Genomic DNA, 17,172 nt, shown 5'->3' with positions numbered 1-17,172 from the left:
GGCGCAGCAGTCTGAGGCACTGCATCTCAATGCTAGAGGCGTCACTACAGACCCTAGTACAATTCCAGGCTGTATCACAACTGTCAGTGATTGGGAGTTCCATAGGGCGGCGCACAATTGGCCCGGCGTCGTCCAGGTTAGGGTTTGGCCGTCATTGTAAATAAGAATTTGTTCTTAACTGACTTGCCTAGTTAAATAAAATATAAATCAGTGGAAGCTGCTGAAGGGAGGACAGCTCATAATAATGTCTGGAATGGTGCAAATGGAATGGCATCAAACACATAAAAAACATGTGTTTGATTCCATTCCACTTATTCCGCTCCAGCCATTACCACAAGCCCGTCCTCCCCAATTAAGGTGACACCAACCTTTGGTAGATATGAAGAACATGAGAAGGTAAGTAAGAATACTATATACAGGGTCAGTCAGCTCCAGTACCATATTTCCCCCCAAACTGGGGTAAGTTGACTAGGCATCAGGATATATGATAAACAGAGAATCAGCAGCATATATGATGATTGTATGTGAGTGGGTGTGCGTGTGTGTAGAGTCAGTATAAATGTATGTGCATATTATGTGTGTGAGCAAATTATGGCGTGAGTGTTTGTGTGTGTGTTGGAGTGTCAGTGTGCGTGAGTGTATAGGGACCTGTGAGTGTGCATAGAGACAGTGCAAAAACAAAATACAAGGGTCAACTCTATTAATCTGTGTAGCCATTTCGTTAGCTCTTTAGCAGTCTTATGGCTTGGGGATAGAAGCTATTCAGGAGCCTCTTGGTGTCAGACATGATGCACCGGCACCGCTTGCCATGTGGAAGCAGAGAGAACAGTCTGTGGCTTGGTTGGCTGGAGTCTTTAACAATTTTCCGGGCCTTCCTTTCACACTGCCTGATATAGAGGTCCTTGTTGGAAGGGAGCTCAGCCCGTGATGTACCGGGCTGTCCGCACCACCCTCTGTAGCGCCATACAATCGAGTGTGGTGCTATTGCCATACCAGGCAGTGATGCAGCCAGTCGAGATGCTCTCAATAGTACAGCTGTAGAACGTCTTGAGGATTTGAGGGCCCATGCCAAACCTTTTCAACCTCCGGAGGGGGAAGAGGAGCCTTCTTCACGACCGTGCGCATGGGTGTACGCCATTTTAAGTCCTTAGTGATTTGGACACCAAGGACCTTGAAGGAACTCGAAGCTCCTGACCCGCTCCACTGCAGCCCCGTCGTTGTGAATGGGGCGTGCTCACCCCCGTTTCCTGTAGTCCACGATCAGCTCCTCGGTCTCACTGACATTGAGGGAAAGGTTGTTGTCCCGGCACTACACTGTCAGGTCACTGACATCCTCCCTGTAAGCTGTCTCATCATTGGGCCTTTGTGCTGAGGGTCAGCGTGGCGGAGGTGATGTTGCCTACTCTCACCACCTGGGGTCGGCCTGCCAGGACGTCCAGGATCCAGTTGCAGAGGAAGGTTTTCAGTCCCAGCGTTTTAAGATTGGTGATGAGCTTGGAGGGGCCAATGGTGTTGAACGCTGAGTTGTAGTCAATGATCAGCATTCTCACATAGGTATTCCCCTTATCTAGGTGGGTGAGGGCAGTGTGGAGAGCAATTGAGAATGCATTGTCTGTGGATCTGTTGGGGCGGTATGCAAATTGGAGTGTGTCTAGGGTGTCTGGGATGACGGAGTTGATGTGTGCCATAACCAGCCACTTCATGATTACAGATGTGAGAGCTACAGGGCGATAGTCATTGTGGCATGACGCCTTAGAGTTCTTGGGAACAGGATTGATGGTGGTCATCTTAAAACATGGGGGTTACAGAGGTTGAACATTCTCACCCTAACCTAACGTAGCAGGTGTAAAATAATCTCACCCCAACAACAACTGGGGAATGTAAATGCATGCAAGTAATACTAACAGTGAGCTCCAAAAGTATTGGGACCTGTTATGTTGTTTTGGCTCTGTACTCCAGCACTTTGGATTTGAAATCATACAATGACTGAGGTTAAAGAGCAGTTTTCATTTGAGGGTATTTGATTCCATATCGGGTGAACTGTTTAGAAATTACATAACTTTTTATACATTGTCCCCCCATTTTAGGAGACCAAAAGTATTGTGACAAATTCACTTATGTGTATTAAAGTAGTAAAAAGTTAAGTATTTGGTCCCATATTCCTAGCACGCAATGACTACATTAAGCTTGTGACTAAAAACTTGTTGGATGCATTTGTAGTTTTCTTTTGGTTGTTTCAGATTTTTGTGCCCAATAGAAATGAATGGTAAAATTGCAATGTATTGTGTCATTTTGAAGTCATTGTTATTGTAAATAAGAATAGAATATGTTTCTAAACACTTCTACATTAATGTGGATGCTACCATGATTACAGATAATCCTGAATGAATCGTGAATGATGAGTGAGAAAGTTACAGATGCACAAATATATCCCCAAGACATGTGAACCTCTCACCATTACAATAACAGGGGAGGTTAGTGTTTTTTGGGGGGTATGATATTTATTACTCTGTAACATTCTCATTCATCATTATTCACAATTCATTCAGGATTATCCATAATCATGGTAGCAGCCACATTAATGTAGAAGTGTTAATTGCAATGTAAAGGAGAGGAAGCATGTGACATAACAGGCCAATACTTTCTGCAGCAGTTTCAGCAATCAATAAAGTGCATACAAGTTCAATCACAAGTAGTTATTGACACTGATAGAAAATGACAGGTTTTATTCTTATTTTTTTTATTTGTTATACTTTCTCCCACCCCCCAACCCTAACCTGATTGGAGTTGAACTGAACTAACGGACAGCAATACTTCTTCTGCTACTTACAGCTATTTTCGCTCACATGTACGTTACATGTTGTTAAATAATTAGAAAGTATATTCCTAATTTCTTCATCCTGCAAGTGCTGGATTTTCACCCACAGTGGCCAATCCACCAATATATTATTTTAGTGGTGATTTAAAGGTCACCAAAATCGCTGTATCAATTGCCGTCTGTGATAACAATCACATTTTTATTGAAAGCAAGAACATCACAGCAAAAAAAAACATCAAAGATGAATTTAACTTTCAAGGTGTGAGGTAAACAAGCAACAACCAATTCAAACCTATCTCTACTTCACCTTTGTGATTGCTCCTTCACAATCCCTTCAGCATCACTACTTCAGAAAACATTATTGCAACCACTTTGAGATGGGTGTCCATCAGTGCTATCACACCCCTCTCAACAACAGCCACTGAACCTGCTATGAACTTCCAGGGGTCATTCCATTGTCTGCTTTGGCCCAGAGAGGGCAGGCCAGCCATAATTCTGTCCTGTAATATCATGGAATTTCTTGGGGCCATGGAAATGTATTGATCATTGAACAGAGCCAAACCAGTTGATCTGGTTCCTATGTAAGAGATTGTCCACAAAATTTTAACATACCAAAGGTGAAGCAAAAACCTTTTGCGTCCTGATGATACACCGATCAAATGCAATGTGCTAGTTGTTCATGTTCACCTGTGTGTGTGTGTCAGTGGATGTTGCTGAGGGGAGGACGACTCATAATAATGTTGGGAACGGCGTGAATGGAATGGCACTCCAGCCATTACCACATTCCCGACTCCCCAATTAAGTTCCCACCAATCGTCACCAACCTCCTGTGGTGTGTGTGATGGCTGTACTCAGGGTAGGTCTGACTTCAGAAATAAGGGGGCCCCAACCAAACCAAATTGTGTTTTTTTTGTAACTCAGTCGGGGGGGTGGGTTGACTAGGTGGTATACAGCTACGACCAGAAGTAACTTCTTCATAGCAGGTTAGGAGAATTAGTTTAAGGTCAGGAAAACGGTTAGGGTTAGCTAAAATGCTCTCCTAACATGCTACGAAAAATAACTTCCAGTTACTTCCTTTAGTAGTGGTTTCTTTGCAGCAATTCAACCATGAAGGCCTGATTCACACAGTCTCCTCTGAACAGTTGATGTTGAGATGTGTCTGTTACTTGAACTCTGTAGCATTTATTTGGGATGCAATTTCTGAGGCTGGTAACTCTAATGATCTTATCTGCAGCAGAGGTAACTCTAGGTCTTCCTTTCCTGTGGCGGTCCTCATGAGAGCCAGTTTCATCATTGCGCTTGATGGATTTTGCGACTGCACTTGAAGAAACTTTCACATTTCTGGACATTTTCCGGATTGACTGACCTTCAAATCAAATCAAACTTAATTTGTCACGTGCCAAACACAACAAGTGTAGACCTTACCGTGAAATACTTACAAGCCCTTAATTAACCAACAGTACAGTTCAAGAACAGTTAAGAAAATATTTACCAAAAAGTACTACTAAAGTAAAAGATAATAAAAAGTAACACAAAATAACTAACTGTAATGAACACGATGAGAGCTGGTTTCAAGCGCAGCGAGCAGCAGGTGTTTATTGTAAAGGACCACAGGAGGAGGCAGGTAGCTGGGTCCAGGGGCAGGCAGAAGGTCATACACAGGGGGTCCAACAAGGCAACAGTACAGGCAGGGAAAAGGCTAGTAACGTTGTCAGGGAGATCAGGCAATAGGTTGATAACAGGAAATCCAATAGGCTAAGGTACAGGCAGGGAATAGGCGTCGTTAGTGAGGCTGGGAAAAAAACTGTCATACACAGGAGGATTAAATTACAGTCAAACCAGCACTCCGAATACAAGTGTGTCACAAAACAAACAATGTCTCACAATGATGGGATGCAAAGAACTGAACTAAATAGTCTGTGATAATGACATACAGGTGTGTGAACAGGTGATCAGAATTCAGGTGATTGGGATCTGGAGAGTGAGCTGCGTTCAGGGGATCTACGTGTTTGAGAGGTTGAGTTGGAAGCAGACAAGGTTATATACAGGGGGTACTGGTACTGAGTCAATGTGCTGGGGTACAGGTTAGTCGAGGTAATTTGTACATGTAGGTAGGATTGAAGTGACTATGAATAGATAATAAACAGCAAGTACCAGCAGTGTACAAAACAAATGGAGGGGGGTGTCAATGTAAATAGTTAACAAGGCACACCTGTTAATTGAAACGCATTCCAGGTGACTACCTCATGAAGCTGGTTGAGAGTATGCCAAGAGTGTGCAAAGCTGTCAAGGCAAAAGGTGACTACTTTGAAGAATATAAATTATATTTTGATTTAACACTTGTTGGGTTACTACATGATTCCATATGTGTTATTTCATAGTTTGATGTAATCACTATTATTCTACAATGTAGAAAATAGTAAAAAAATAAAGAAACCCCCCAAGGACCATGCCTCAGGACTACCTGGCCTGATGACTCCTGGCTGTCCCCAGTCCACCTGGTTGTACTGCTGATTCAGTTCTGCTGTTTTGCCTGTGGCTATGAAACTCTGTCCCTGTTCACCAGACCTGCTACCTTGTCGTGCTGCTGCTCCAGTTTCAACTGTTCTGTCTACGACTATGGAACCATAACCTGTTCACTGGACCTGCTTTTTTCGTACTCCCGAATTGCTGGCTTGTTACACCCTCTACAACCACTGTGATGATTATTTGACCCTGCTGGTCATCTATGAACGTTTGAACATCTTGAAGAACGCAACTGATTGTCGCATAACGAAAATGTTTTCCCAGAACTAGCCAAAGATACGTTTCATTTCTCCATTATTGCTACCCTCTGTCTTCTCGTCTTCTGAGGTGTACTGCCCCCCCGTCACTCAACAGCCTAATCCAATCAAAGGATTCAATCGGCCGGGGGGTTGGAATTAACCCAGACCAAATCCAACAATAAATTGTCTTCTTCACACAAATCGTCTGAAATTTAAGAACGGTTTGGTGTCGCAGTTGCATTCTGCAGAGACTGATCTGAGCGCAAAGAATCCAGGTAGGTTTATATTTGTTCAGGCTTGCGTTACATTTCCCTCACTGTAGCTCGAGGTAGAATATCAAACACAAACTGTTACAAAATGTTTCTAATGAAAGATTCACCTCGCAGTGATTCAAACCTGGCTATGATACTCTATATTTAACTAAATACTTACACCAACCCTCGACACAGTCTAATACCCATTACCGCTTTTTCCCCACACATATTGTAAACATTTAGATGTTTGAACATATGAAATTCGTTTCACAGGACACCACACTATATTTCTGACTTCCTGCGTGTAGCGTGTTTCCAAAGCTTTTACCATGGCACTAGACGGATGTGGCCAGCTGTGCAAGTGTTTCCTCATCATGTTCAACATCATTTTTGCCGTAAGTATCCGTAATCTCACTGTAACTGTAGGCCTATTGGTAACACATTGGTATCTGGTGTGTATGAGAAAGAGAAGGGGGCTGGTGTAAAATGTAAATTCATTGTGGTAATGTGACGAGTTCAAATGTATTTATTTTTATTTAAGTAGGCAAGTGGGTTAAGAACAAATTGTTATTTACAATGGTCTATTTATCTTTGATCAACCTAGGCAGCATTTTCCATTTTCTGATTTTGAAATAAGCTTTGCTTAAAGTCAAATTTAAATGAGATTTATCTTTGTCCAGACCCTTGCTACCATCTCTGTATATTTCCACTGCTGTTAATAACATGTCTGACTGATTAAACCACTTTCCCATCAAAGTACCAATTAATGTCTGTTGCTCACAGTTGTCCATGAAATTGGATTTGTCACATGCCCGAAAATAACTGCTGTAAACTTTACCATGGAATGCTTGCTTATGAGCCCTTCCCAACGATGCAGAGTTTTAAAAGAACAATACAAATGAAATAGTAACACAAAAAATGTAATAAAATACAGGAGAATGGAGCTACAGACAAGGAGTACCAGATCAATGCGCAGAGGTACAAGGTATTTGAGGTCGATATGTACATGAAGGCAGGGTAAAGTGACTAGGTATCAGGATAGACAATAAGAGTAAAATAACGTTGCAGCTGCAAATTATGTGTAAAAGTGTGTTTGTGTTTTGTCGGTATGCGTGTGTGCATATGCTGTGTACTCGCACACTAGTTCATTCCATTTATGAACTTCTCCTTCATTAATGGAAATTAATGATAGGTTTTTGTTTCTCATGTTAAGTTTCAAAATGTTGGCATTCATACAGATAATCTGCTTGGGTGACCCTTCTGGTCAGACCTTTATATCCAATCAATGTAATAAGAATACAAAAGACGCAACAAAACAACAGTTACCTTGCTGCTGAAAAGCAGGCCTAAATCCTTGAACAGGTAATAGTATGTGAAATTATGGGCCGACAGATGCAAAACCACAGACTTACTGCATCATTGGGGTGTGGTTAGTTCCCCCCCAGGACCATGCCTCAGGACTGCCAGCTACCTGATATTCCAAGCAGGGGAATTCCATATTAATGAATCAAAACTAGGAAACGAAACACACAGGTGTGCTGTTTAATTTGTTGAACTCGTTCTGGCCTTAATTTGTTGAACCTAGTCCTGGCCCCTGGTTAAGGAAGCTATTCTGTTCAGTATTTTTTTCTGTGCTTTGAAAGGAATGCCTCTTTAAAAAAAAAAAGTTCTTTAATGTCTTGTTTATCTAGATTTCCCAAACTAGACTATTTATTTGTAGTCCTTTTTTGCAAAACAGTGCTGCACCTGACATTACATGATGACATTGTCATCTCTAATTAACAGGTGTGTCGTTATTTCATAGTTTGTCTTCACTATTATTCTACAATGTAGAAAATAGTAAAAAATAAAGACAAACCCTTGAATTAGTAAGTGTCCAAACTTTTGACTGGTACTGTAAAAAAAGGTTTTCATCACACCCAATGTTGGTGTTTCTTGACAATCAACTGAATTTAATTGATTAATTGAACATTGTAGAGTTCATAGTAACATTGAAAGGGATACTTTGGGATTTTGGCAATGAAGCCCATTATCTTCTGCCTCAGAATTCAGATGAACTCATGGATACAATTTTTATGTCTCTGCATGCAGTTTGAAGGAAGTTGCTAACTAGTGTAGCGCAATGCTAACTAGTGTAGCGCAATGCTAACTAGTGTAGCGCAATGCTAACTAGTGTAGCGCAATGCTAACTAGTGTAGCGCAATGCTAACTAGTGTAGCGCAATGCTAACTAGTGTAGCGCAATGCTAACTAGTGTAGCGCAATGCTAACTAGTGTAGCGCAATGCTAACTAGTGTAGCGCAATGCTAACTAGTGTAGCGCAATGCTAACTAGCGTAGCGCAATGCTAACTAGCGTAGCGCAATGCTAACTAGCGTAGCGCAATGCTAACTAGCGTAGCGCAATGCTAACTAGCGTAGCGCAATGCTAACTAGCGTAGCGCAATGCTAACTAGCATTAGCACAATGACAAAGTATATGGTAACTGCTAGCATACTAGTATATACAGTTGAAGTCGGAAGTTTACACACTTAGGTTGGAGTCATTAAAACTCGTTTTTCAACCACTCCACAAATTTCTTGTTAACAAACCTAAGTTTTGGCAAGTCGGTTAGGACATCTACTTTGCGCATGACAAGTAATTTTTTCAACAATTGTTTACAGACAGATTATTTCACTTCTAATTCACTGTATCACAATTCCAGTGGGTCAGAAGTTTAAGGTGAATGTAAACTTCCGACTTCAACTGTACCATAGACTTCCAGCCATTGTGCTAATGCTAGTAAGCATTAGTTTACCTGCCTTCATACTCAGTGCTTGACAGCAAATTTTTACTGCTTGAGCTCCTGTTCCTCTTATAGAATATTAGCTCAAAAGTGTTGCATCTAAATATAAAGCACTGTTCTGAATGCAGAGACATGACAACAGTATTCATGAGCTCATCTGACTGGGGAAGTATATACACTGCTCAAAAAAATTAAGGGAACACTAAAGTAACACAGAGATCTGAATGAAATATTCTTATTAAATACTTTTTTCTTTACATAGTTGAATGTGCTGACAACAAAATCACACAAATTATCAATGGAAATCAAATGTATCAACCCATGGAGTTCTGGATTTGGAGTCACACTCAAAATGAAAGTGGAAAACCACACTACAGGCTGATCCAACTTTGATGTAATGTCCTTAAAATAAGTCAAAATGAGGCTCAGTAGTGTGTGTGGCCTCCACGTGCCTGTATGACCTCCCTACAACGCCTGGGCATGCTCCTGATGAGGTGGCGGATGGTCTCCTGAGGGATCTCCTCCCAGACCTGGACTAAAGCATCCGCCAACTCCTGGACAGTCTGTAGTGCAACATGGCGTTGGTGGATGGAGCGAGACATGATGTCCCAGATGTGCTCAATTGGATTCAGGTCTGGGGAATGGGCGGGCTAGTCCATAGCATCAATGCCTTCCTCTTGCAGGAACTGCTGACACACTCCAGCCACATGAGGTCTAGCATTGTCTTTCATTAGGAGGAACCCAGGGCCAACCGCACCAGCATATGGTCTCACAGGGGTTTATGAGGATCTCATCTCGGTACCTAATGGCAGTCAGGCTACCTCTGGTGAGCACATGGAGGGCTGTGCGGCCCCCCCAAAGAAATGCCACCCCACACCATGACTGACCCACCACCAAACCGGTCATGCTGGAGGATGTTGCAGGCAGCAGAACGTTCTCCACGGCGTCTCCAGACTGTCACATGTGCTCAGTGTGAACCTGCTTTCATCTGTGAAGAGCACAGGGCGCCAGTGGCGAATTTGCCAATCTTGGTGTTCTCTGGCAAATGCCAAACGTCCTGCACGGTGTTGGGCTGTAAGCACAACCCCCACCTGTGGACATCGGGCCCTCATACCACCCTCATGGAGTCTGTTTCTGACCGTTTCAGCAGAAACATGCATATTTGTAGCCTGCTGGTGGTCATTTTGCAGGGCTCTGGCAGTGCTCCTCCTGCTCCTCCTTGCACAAAGGCGGAGGTAGCGGTCCTGCTGCTGGGTTGTTGCCCTCCTCCGCTCTCCTCCACGTCTCCTGATGTACTGGCCTGTCTCCTGGTAGCGCCTCCATGCTCTGGACACTACGCTGACAGACACCGCAAACCTTCTTGCCACAGCTCGCATTGATGTGCCATGCTGGATGAGCTGCACTACCTGAGACACTTTTGTGGGTTGTAGACTCCGTCTCATGCTACCACTAGAGTGAAAGCACCGCCAGCACTCAAAAGTGACCAAAACATCAGCCAGGAAGCATAGGAACTAAGAAGTGGTCTGTGGTCACCACCTGCAGAACCACTCCTTTATTGGGTGTGTCTTGCTAAATGCCTATAATTTCCACCTGTTGTCTATTCCATTTGCACAACAGCATGTGACATTTATTGTCAATCAGTATTGCTTCCTAAGTGGACAGTTTGATTTCACAGAAGTGTGATTGACTTGGAGTTACATTGTGTTGTTTAAGTGTTCCCTTTATTTTTTTTAGCAGTGTAGATAACGGGCTTCGTTGCCAAAATCCAGAAGTATCCCTTTAATACTAGAACATCTTTTACACTATTTGTAACATCTTGTGTGAGACTGATCTTTAGATGTGGTTGCACAAACCGTTTCATGCACAGTTTTTGTTGTTTCTTCCTCTGACAGCTGGTGGGTATGGCGATGTTCGGGTTGGGCTTGTGGCTGAGGTTCAGCTCTGAGACCAGAGGATTTTTCAACATAGACCTGAACACACAACAGTTTGTCATCGGTGAGCTCACATAACTCTGCTCTACTAATTTCAGCCCCAAATGTTTTGGAAAGCTTTTTGCAGCTGTAAGCCATGGATAGACAGACTATACAACTTTGTTTATTAATGACTTATAAACTATTTGAAAATCATTTATAAAGTATAACTTAAGTGTTACTGAAAAATAATTAGTGCTGAACAGCGAACATTGACAAATGAGCATCTCTCGCTCTCTCTCATACTGTAGGTGTGTCAGTGTTGATTGCGTTAGGAGCAGTGATATTGCTCGTGGCTGTTTTCGGAGACTATGGAGCATGCAATGAGAATATGAATGGATTGGCAGTGGTAAGCTACAACGAAAAGAAAAACAGCATCCATTTTCCATTAGTTACACTACACTGAAGTGGGGGCACAAAGTATTTGACAGCCCTGATTTAGAGGCTTGAGTGGGCAGAGGTAAGTAACCTTAGCTAATAATGTCACGTCCTGACCTTAGTTCCTTTTTTATGTCTCTATTTTGGTTTGGTGAGGGCGTGAGTTGGGGTGGGCATTCTGTTTTGTTCTATGTTTTGTATTTCTGTGTTTGGCCTGGTATGGTTCCCAATCAGAGGTAGCCGTCTATCGTTGTCTCTGATTGAGAACCATAGTTAGGTAGCCTTTTCCCACCTGTGTTGGTGGGTAGTTGTTTTGTGTTGTTTCACCTGACAGGACTGTTTCGTTTCTTACATTCTCGTTGTTGTTTTTGTTTCGTGTTCTGTTATATTAACATGGACACTTACCACGCTGCATGTTGGTCTGATCTTAACTACTCTTCCTCAGACGAAGAGGAGAACCGTTACAAATAAGAACATGCATGTTAGTTTCACTTCCTAATAAGAGTTCCTCACTAGAAAGTATCTAAACTTGTTCAGCCCAATATGTCACCCAAAGCCCTTACCCACAAAGCGGAAATGGAAATCGAATCTGTGACGTGGGAGCATTTGGATTGTTGAGTGATCCTGCTGCTTTTTCCCGCCACATAATTCTCAGGTTCTCCTTGCCGCACCTCTGACCTCTCAAGGGCCTAGCAAGCACTTGTCATCAATCTCTCAACTGATCCGCTACCTCGAGCCATGGTGCACTTTGCAACCATCGAGGAGCACTGGGAATCTCGCCTCTGTCTGAGAAAGCCAAAGACTTAAGCTTCCATTTAACAAGAGCTCGAGATAGGAAATACTTGCTTCCTGTATGAAGCTTTGCTGCAGGACATTTTTGTGTATGACCAACTCAGTGGGTGACCTGTTTCCTGGTTTACCACCACCATGGGTATAGCAACAGGTTCTTAGGGATAGTGAGTTCAAGGAAGAGGTCAAAGGCTCTAACAAAGTCCCTAGATTTGGAAAACACTTTCACAGCATGAAATAAACCAAACGATTATTATTATTAGCTATTCCTCTACGAAACACACTATAGTTTTTGATGTCAGAGAGAAACAGATGATGCAATTATGATTGCTTCGTATCTCAAATTGACAAAGCAATGCGCTTACTAATTTACAGCTATGATGAGCTGAAACTTGTTTTTGGCTGCAGGTTCAAGGTAGAAATCACAGTAAATGATTTATCTTGCTCAGAGCTTCCTGTTGCCATTTTGCGTCAGCGATTGCTTTCTCTGTGTGGTTTATTATTGGATGCATGACTGTGAGTGTGTCATACAGTATGTAATCGCTCTCACACTAAAATCAGCACTCATGTTGAGGAATGTTAGCAATTCTATGCTTGAGTAGCTTGTGAAGATAGCCAGTGATTTACTTTAGTGGCACATTGTAACCTTCACACAGTTTCTCAGAAAGGTCATGGTCTTTTGTCATTGTTGCAACTTTAAATTCAACTTTATTTATTGTTCATACATTTAACGTCACAACACAAATAAGAAATACGGAAATGTAAAGGGAAGTTTCTACATATACTGTGATACTGGGGTTTTATGTATGGTAATTCATACCGTATGTGTTCTGCTGTTTACCTGACTTGTTTACCTGTCCCTCCAGTTTTCCTGCCTGCTGGCTATCCTGGCTGTTGTAGAGATTGCAGCCGGTGTGTTCACCTACATGAGAAGCGATGTGGTGAGAGAGGGAAGGGAAAGAGAATTATGAATGATAAACAACTTCAAGCCAAGGCTTCCCTTTCACGCAGATCACCAAACCCTGTGCTATTTCATGAAATGGTAGTAGTCAACAGTGTTACTCTACCTCATGTGTTGTTGTCTTCTCTTTGTGCTGTGCAGGTGGGAGAGCAGCTGGCAAAATTCTATATGACTGTGTACGCTCAGTATGTGGACAAAGGAGACCCTGGCTTGGCTGTTACCCTGTCCATGTTCCACAATGTGGTAAAGATCAAACCTATTCCCAAACTATTAATAGCATCACAGCTAGTGTTAGCTTAGGCACATTTCACTCCATCAGAGCTAATTCAATCCACAGCTCTATAACAATTATGTACACATTCTGAATTGCACTTGCCTTTTCTCTCTCTCTCTTCTAGTTGCACTGCTGTGGACTCATTGGTGCCTTGGACCTCTTGGTAAAACAAACATGTCCCAAAACTGGCATTTGGGACACCTTAACTCTCCCTGTGAGTGTGTTCATTTTAGACCAAATCCTATAAACTTGAGAAACACGTGCACCTTGAACTTCAATGTATTTCATGCATTGTTGTCCAGCCAATGGATATTTGCGAGTATATGTAAGGTGCAGGGCTGGCCCGCTCATGTGGCGGCAGATTGACGAGGGTGGCATTTTCTAAGCTAAGCTGAACAAGACTCACCAACAACGCATAAAGCCTCACATTATTCTACCTAAAAACAAAGAAAAATTCACTCAATCAATGGCAAATGGGCTTTAGGTGAGCGCTGATGCGCCTTTGAGGAAGTGGGCATAGGGCGGCAACATTTTTAGCTTGTCCGTTCACAGTGCGCCTCTCCAGGGTGCTGTTGGAGAGACTCATTGCTGCAGCGCTCCACCAACATTCTGTCAAACATTATCTAGCGTAAATCATGTAGCAAATACAGGATATGGTAGAAAGAGTATGTGGCCTTTTCTGTAGCCTACAGGCTGGAGATGAAATCTATGACAATGTAATGAGATGGACACATGCAACATGCAGGTTTCTCCAATCAAAGAGCCAAACCTAAATGGCGCCCAATCAAACAAAAATGCACTGACATGTTAAAAATAGAATAGAACCGAAAATAAACTTGATATCAACATCTGGAAAATACGTAGTTTTGCTGGGTGGTAATTTCTTTCTCTCGCCTAGGGTGGCAGAACAGTCATGACCGGCCGTGTACAGGTGCATAGGATACGGTCGTTTTTCATATTGACTGTATAACTGACTATAATAAAAACATATGTAAAATAATCTGTCAAGACTGTGACAAATTACATTTGTTACTTTGTTTATTTCCCTATAGAGGCATCGAGGAGGCTGGCCTAGATATCCATATCTCTGCTCTGTACTGAGCCCAAGGCCCTAACCCATCCCCCTCTGGTCTCTCTGTCCCCCTGCAGGCCTGCCCCACAGTGATCCTCAACCTCTTTGAGTCCAAAGCGCCTCTGGTGATGGGCCTCTTCCTTGGGACTGCTGCTATGCTGGTAGGTAATACTACACCGACACACAGTTTAGTGGTCAAATTTGTGAACCAGGGGAGATGTTGCTGCAGGGTCAGAAATGCACTGGTTAGAAGAGAGCGCAACAGACTGGTGTTGTTACACATTGTTCCTGGGCTGAATGTGATGATGAAACGGATTGTCAGAGGAGAGTTGAAGCAAACCAAGATTTTAATGTTTCCCCTCTTCAACCTTTGGCTTCTCCTTTGTAGTAACCCATACCTTCATCTGTCACTCACCCTGTTACTTCATGTGGTCTAATCCTGAAGGTGATGGGGGGGCGATCGCTCACCCTGCTCTCTTTATATTATCCCCTTCTGCTTAACCCTTTCCTCCCTCATCACCATCTCCTGTTGCTCCTAGATCACAGCCCTGGTGTGCTGCAGCATCCTCATGAAACAGATCAAGAAGAGTCACCTCTCTGCTCCCGTGTACTGAGGGGACAGGACCACCACCACGTTCAAACATTTCTCCACTATGAGACCAAACCAGATGGTTGTCATTCAGTGACCATCACCCCATCCTGTCACGTAATACTTCTGGAGAGGTGCCCAATAAAAATGTCCTAATTTGCTTTCTTTTTTTTACCTTTATTTTACTAGGCAAGTCAGTTAAGAACAAATTCTTATTTTCAATGACGGCCTAGGAACAGTGGGTTAACTGCCTGTTCAAGGGCAGAACGACAGATTTTGTACCTTGTCAGCTCGGGGATTTGAACTTGCAACCTTTCGGTTACTAGTCCAATGCTCTAACCACTAGGCTACACTGCCACCCCATTCATTTGCGTAGCTGGACATGCTTTAGATGACATGAACAGGGCAAGACACTGTTGCTCTGTAGCAGCTGTTTGTTCTGCCCCTCTCCCCACTGTAGTCCATCTTTTTTTAACCTTAAATCACTGTTACCGAATGTATATAGCTGCACTTGCTGACATGAAAGGGACCATTTTATTAAGTCATACGGCAACATCTCCTCCCCGCTGATCCTCAACACTGGGGCCCCACAAGGGTGCGTTCTGAGCCCTCTCCTGTACTCCCTGTTCACCCACGACTGCGTGGCCATGCACGCCTCCAACTCAATCATCAAGTTTGCGGACGACACAACAGTGGTAGGCTTGATTACCAACAACGACGAGACGGCCTGGGAGGTGAGGGCCCTCAATGTCAGGAAAATAACCTCACACTGCGTTTCTGATTGTGGACTTCAGGAAACAGCAGAGGGAACACCCCCCATCCACATTGATGGAACAGTAGTGGAGAGGGTAGCAAGTTTTAAGTTCCTCGGCATACACATCACAGACAAACTGAATTGGTCCACTTACACAGACAGCATCGTGAGGAAGGCGCAGCAGCGCCTAACCTCAGGAGGCTGAAGTTCGGCTTGTCACCAAAAGCACTCACAAACTTCTACAGATGCACAATCGAGAGCATCCTGGCGGGCTGTATCACCGCCTGGTATGGCAACTGCACCGCCCTCAACCGTAAGGCTCTCCAGAGGGTAGTGAGGTCTGCACAACGCATCACCGGGGCAAACTACCTGCCCTCCAGGACACCTACACCACCCGATGCTACAGGAAGGCCATAAAGATCATCAAGGACATCAACCACCCGAGCCACTGCCTGTTCACCCCGGGCCATCCAGAAGGCGAGGTCAGTACAGGTGCATCAAAGCTGGGACCGAGAGACTGAAAAACAGCTTCTATTTCAAGGCCATCAGACTGTTAAACAGCCACCACTAACATTGAGTGGCTATTGCCAACACACTGTCAATGACACTGACTCTACTCCAGCCACTTTAATCATGGGAATCGATGGGAAATGATGTAAATATATCACTAGCCACCCAATGCTACCTTATATAATGTTACTTACCCTACATTGTTCATCTCAGCATACGATACTGTACTCTATATCATCGACTGCATCCTTATGTAATACATGTATCACTAGCCACTTTAACTATGCCACTTGGTTTACATACTTATCTCATATGTATATACTGTACTGATATCATCTACTGTATCTTGCCTATGCTGCTCTGTACCATCACTTCATATATCCTTATTACATATTCTTTATCCTTAACTGTGTATGACAGTAGTTTTTTTTGGAATTGTTAGTTAGATTACTTGCTCGTTATTACTGCATTGTCGGAACTAGAAGCACAAGCATTTCGCTACACTCGCATTAACATCTGCTAACCATGTGTATGTGACAAATAAAATTTGATTTGATTTTGAGCATTGAGGGCACTGCTGTAATCAGACAAGTGAAGCACTGTCCAACATTACCTTTCCCTGTAATCTCATCAGTTTAGAATCATATTTGTTGCAATGTACTGCTGACAGAATTAGTATCTTAACTGGATTAACCCGTATTTGGTTCTCTATGCCAAATTAAGTACATTATTAATATCTAATCATGCTACACAATTACAATACTAATCCCAACTACAGCTCCACTTGTACGCCCTGAGGTGATATTAAAGACTGATTTCTTCATTGGATGATATGCAAAGTTGAGTCTGGAATATTGTTTGCGTGACCTATTATTACTTTGATGCCAATTTCTAGCATGTGAACTGATTTTTATAAGCAAACTAATGTTTGCAACTGGGATACATTTCCTTGAGTCACTCCAATCGCAGTGGATGTGGGAATTATGTCTCCCTGAATGCCCCATCAGGCAGCAGTTGTACTGGAGGCTGTTGAGTGTGATAGAATAAACACTTCATATGGACTGGCTTGGTACACTAGCCAAAGTGTTGCCCTGTAAATGCAGGAGTGGGTCAAGTGTTGTAGGAAGTCTTATGAGAACTACAGTTTGCACTGTGAGAACAGCTTATGTTCTGTTACAAGCTAATACTACTGACTAACTTGGCACCTTTTTGTTAAAATAAAGTTTTTCTTCCTCGTCTGATGTCATTGTGCTTAC

General features: G+C 43.0%; 1 protein-coding gene across 1 annotated transcript; it reads left to right on the top strand.

The window, feature by feature from the left end:
* The first annotated feature begins 5,418 nt into the window (after positions 1–5,418).
* On the top strand, positions 5,419–15,304 carry LOC112258737 (CD9 antigen). Its single transcript, XM_024433275.2, has 9 exons — positions 5,419–5,858; positions 6,111–6,232; positions 10,512–10,614; positions 10,841–10,938; positions 12,623–12,697; positions 12,859–12,960; positions 13,116–13,205; positions 14,141–14,224; positions 14,603–15,304. Exons 2-9 carry the CDS (start codon positions 6,167–6,169, stop codon positions 14,675–14,677), a joined length of 693 nt encoding a protein of 230 aa, XP_024289043.1. The 5' UTR covers positions 5,419–5,858; positions 6,111–6,166; the 3' UTR covers positions 14,678–15,304.
* Positions 15,305–17,172: the final 1,868 nt, after the last annotated feature.

This window comes from Oncorhynchus tshawytscha, linkage group LG09 (assembly GCF_018296145.1).
Source record: "Oncorhynchus tshawytscha isolate Ot180627B linkage group LG09, Otsh_v2.0, whole genome shotgun sequence".
Classification (NCBI taxonomy): Eukaryota; Metazoa; Chordata; class Actinopteri; order Salmoniformes; family Salmonidae; genus Oncorhynchus; species Oncorhynchus tshawytscha.
The sequence above is the reverse complement of the archived record's forward strand: the minus strand, read 5'-3'. Positions and strand labels throughout refer to the sequence as shown.

Bases quoted from the DNA above. Each gene is read 5' to 3' on its own strand.
- LOC112258737 (XM_024433275.2), top strand. From the start codon at position 6,167: ATGGCACTAGACGGATGTGGCCAGCTGTGCAAGTGTTTCCTCATCATG. The intron at 12,961-13,115 runs GTAAAGATCAAA...TCTCTCTTCTAG, and splicing joins TGTCCATGTTCCACAATGTG to TTGCACTGCTGTGGACTCAT. The intron at 13,206-14,140 runs GTGAGTGTGTTC...GTCCCCCTGCAG, and splicing joins GGGACACCTTAACTCTCCCT to GCCTGCCCCACAGTGATCCT.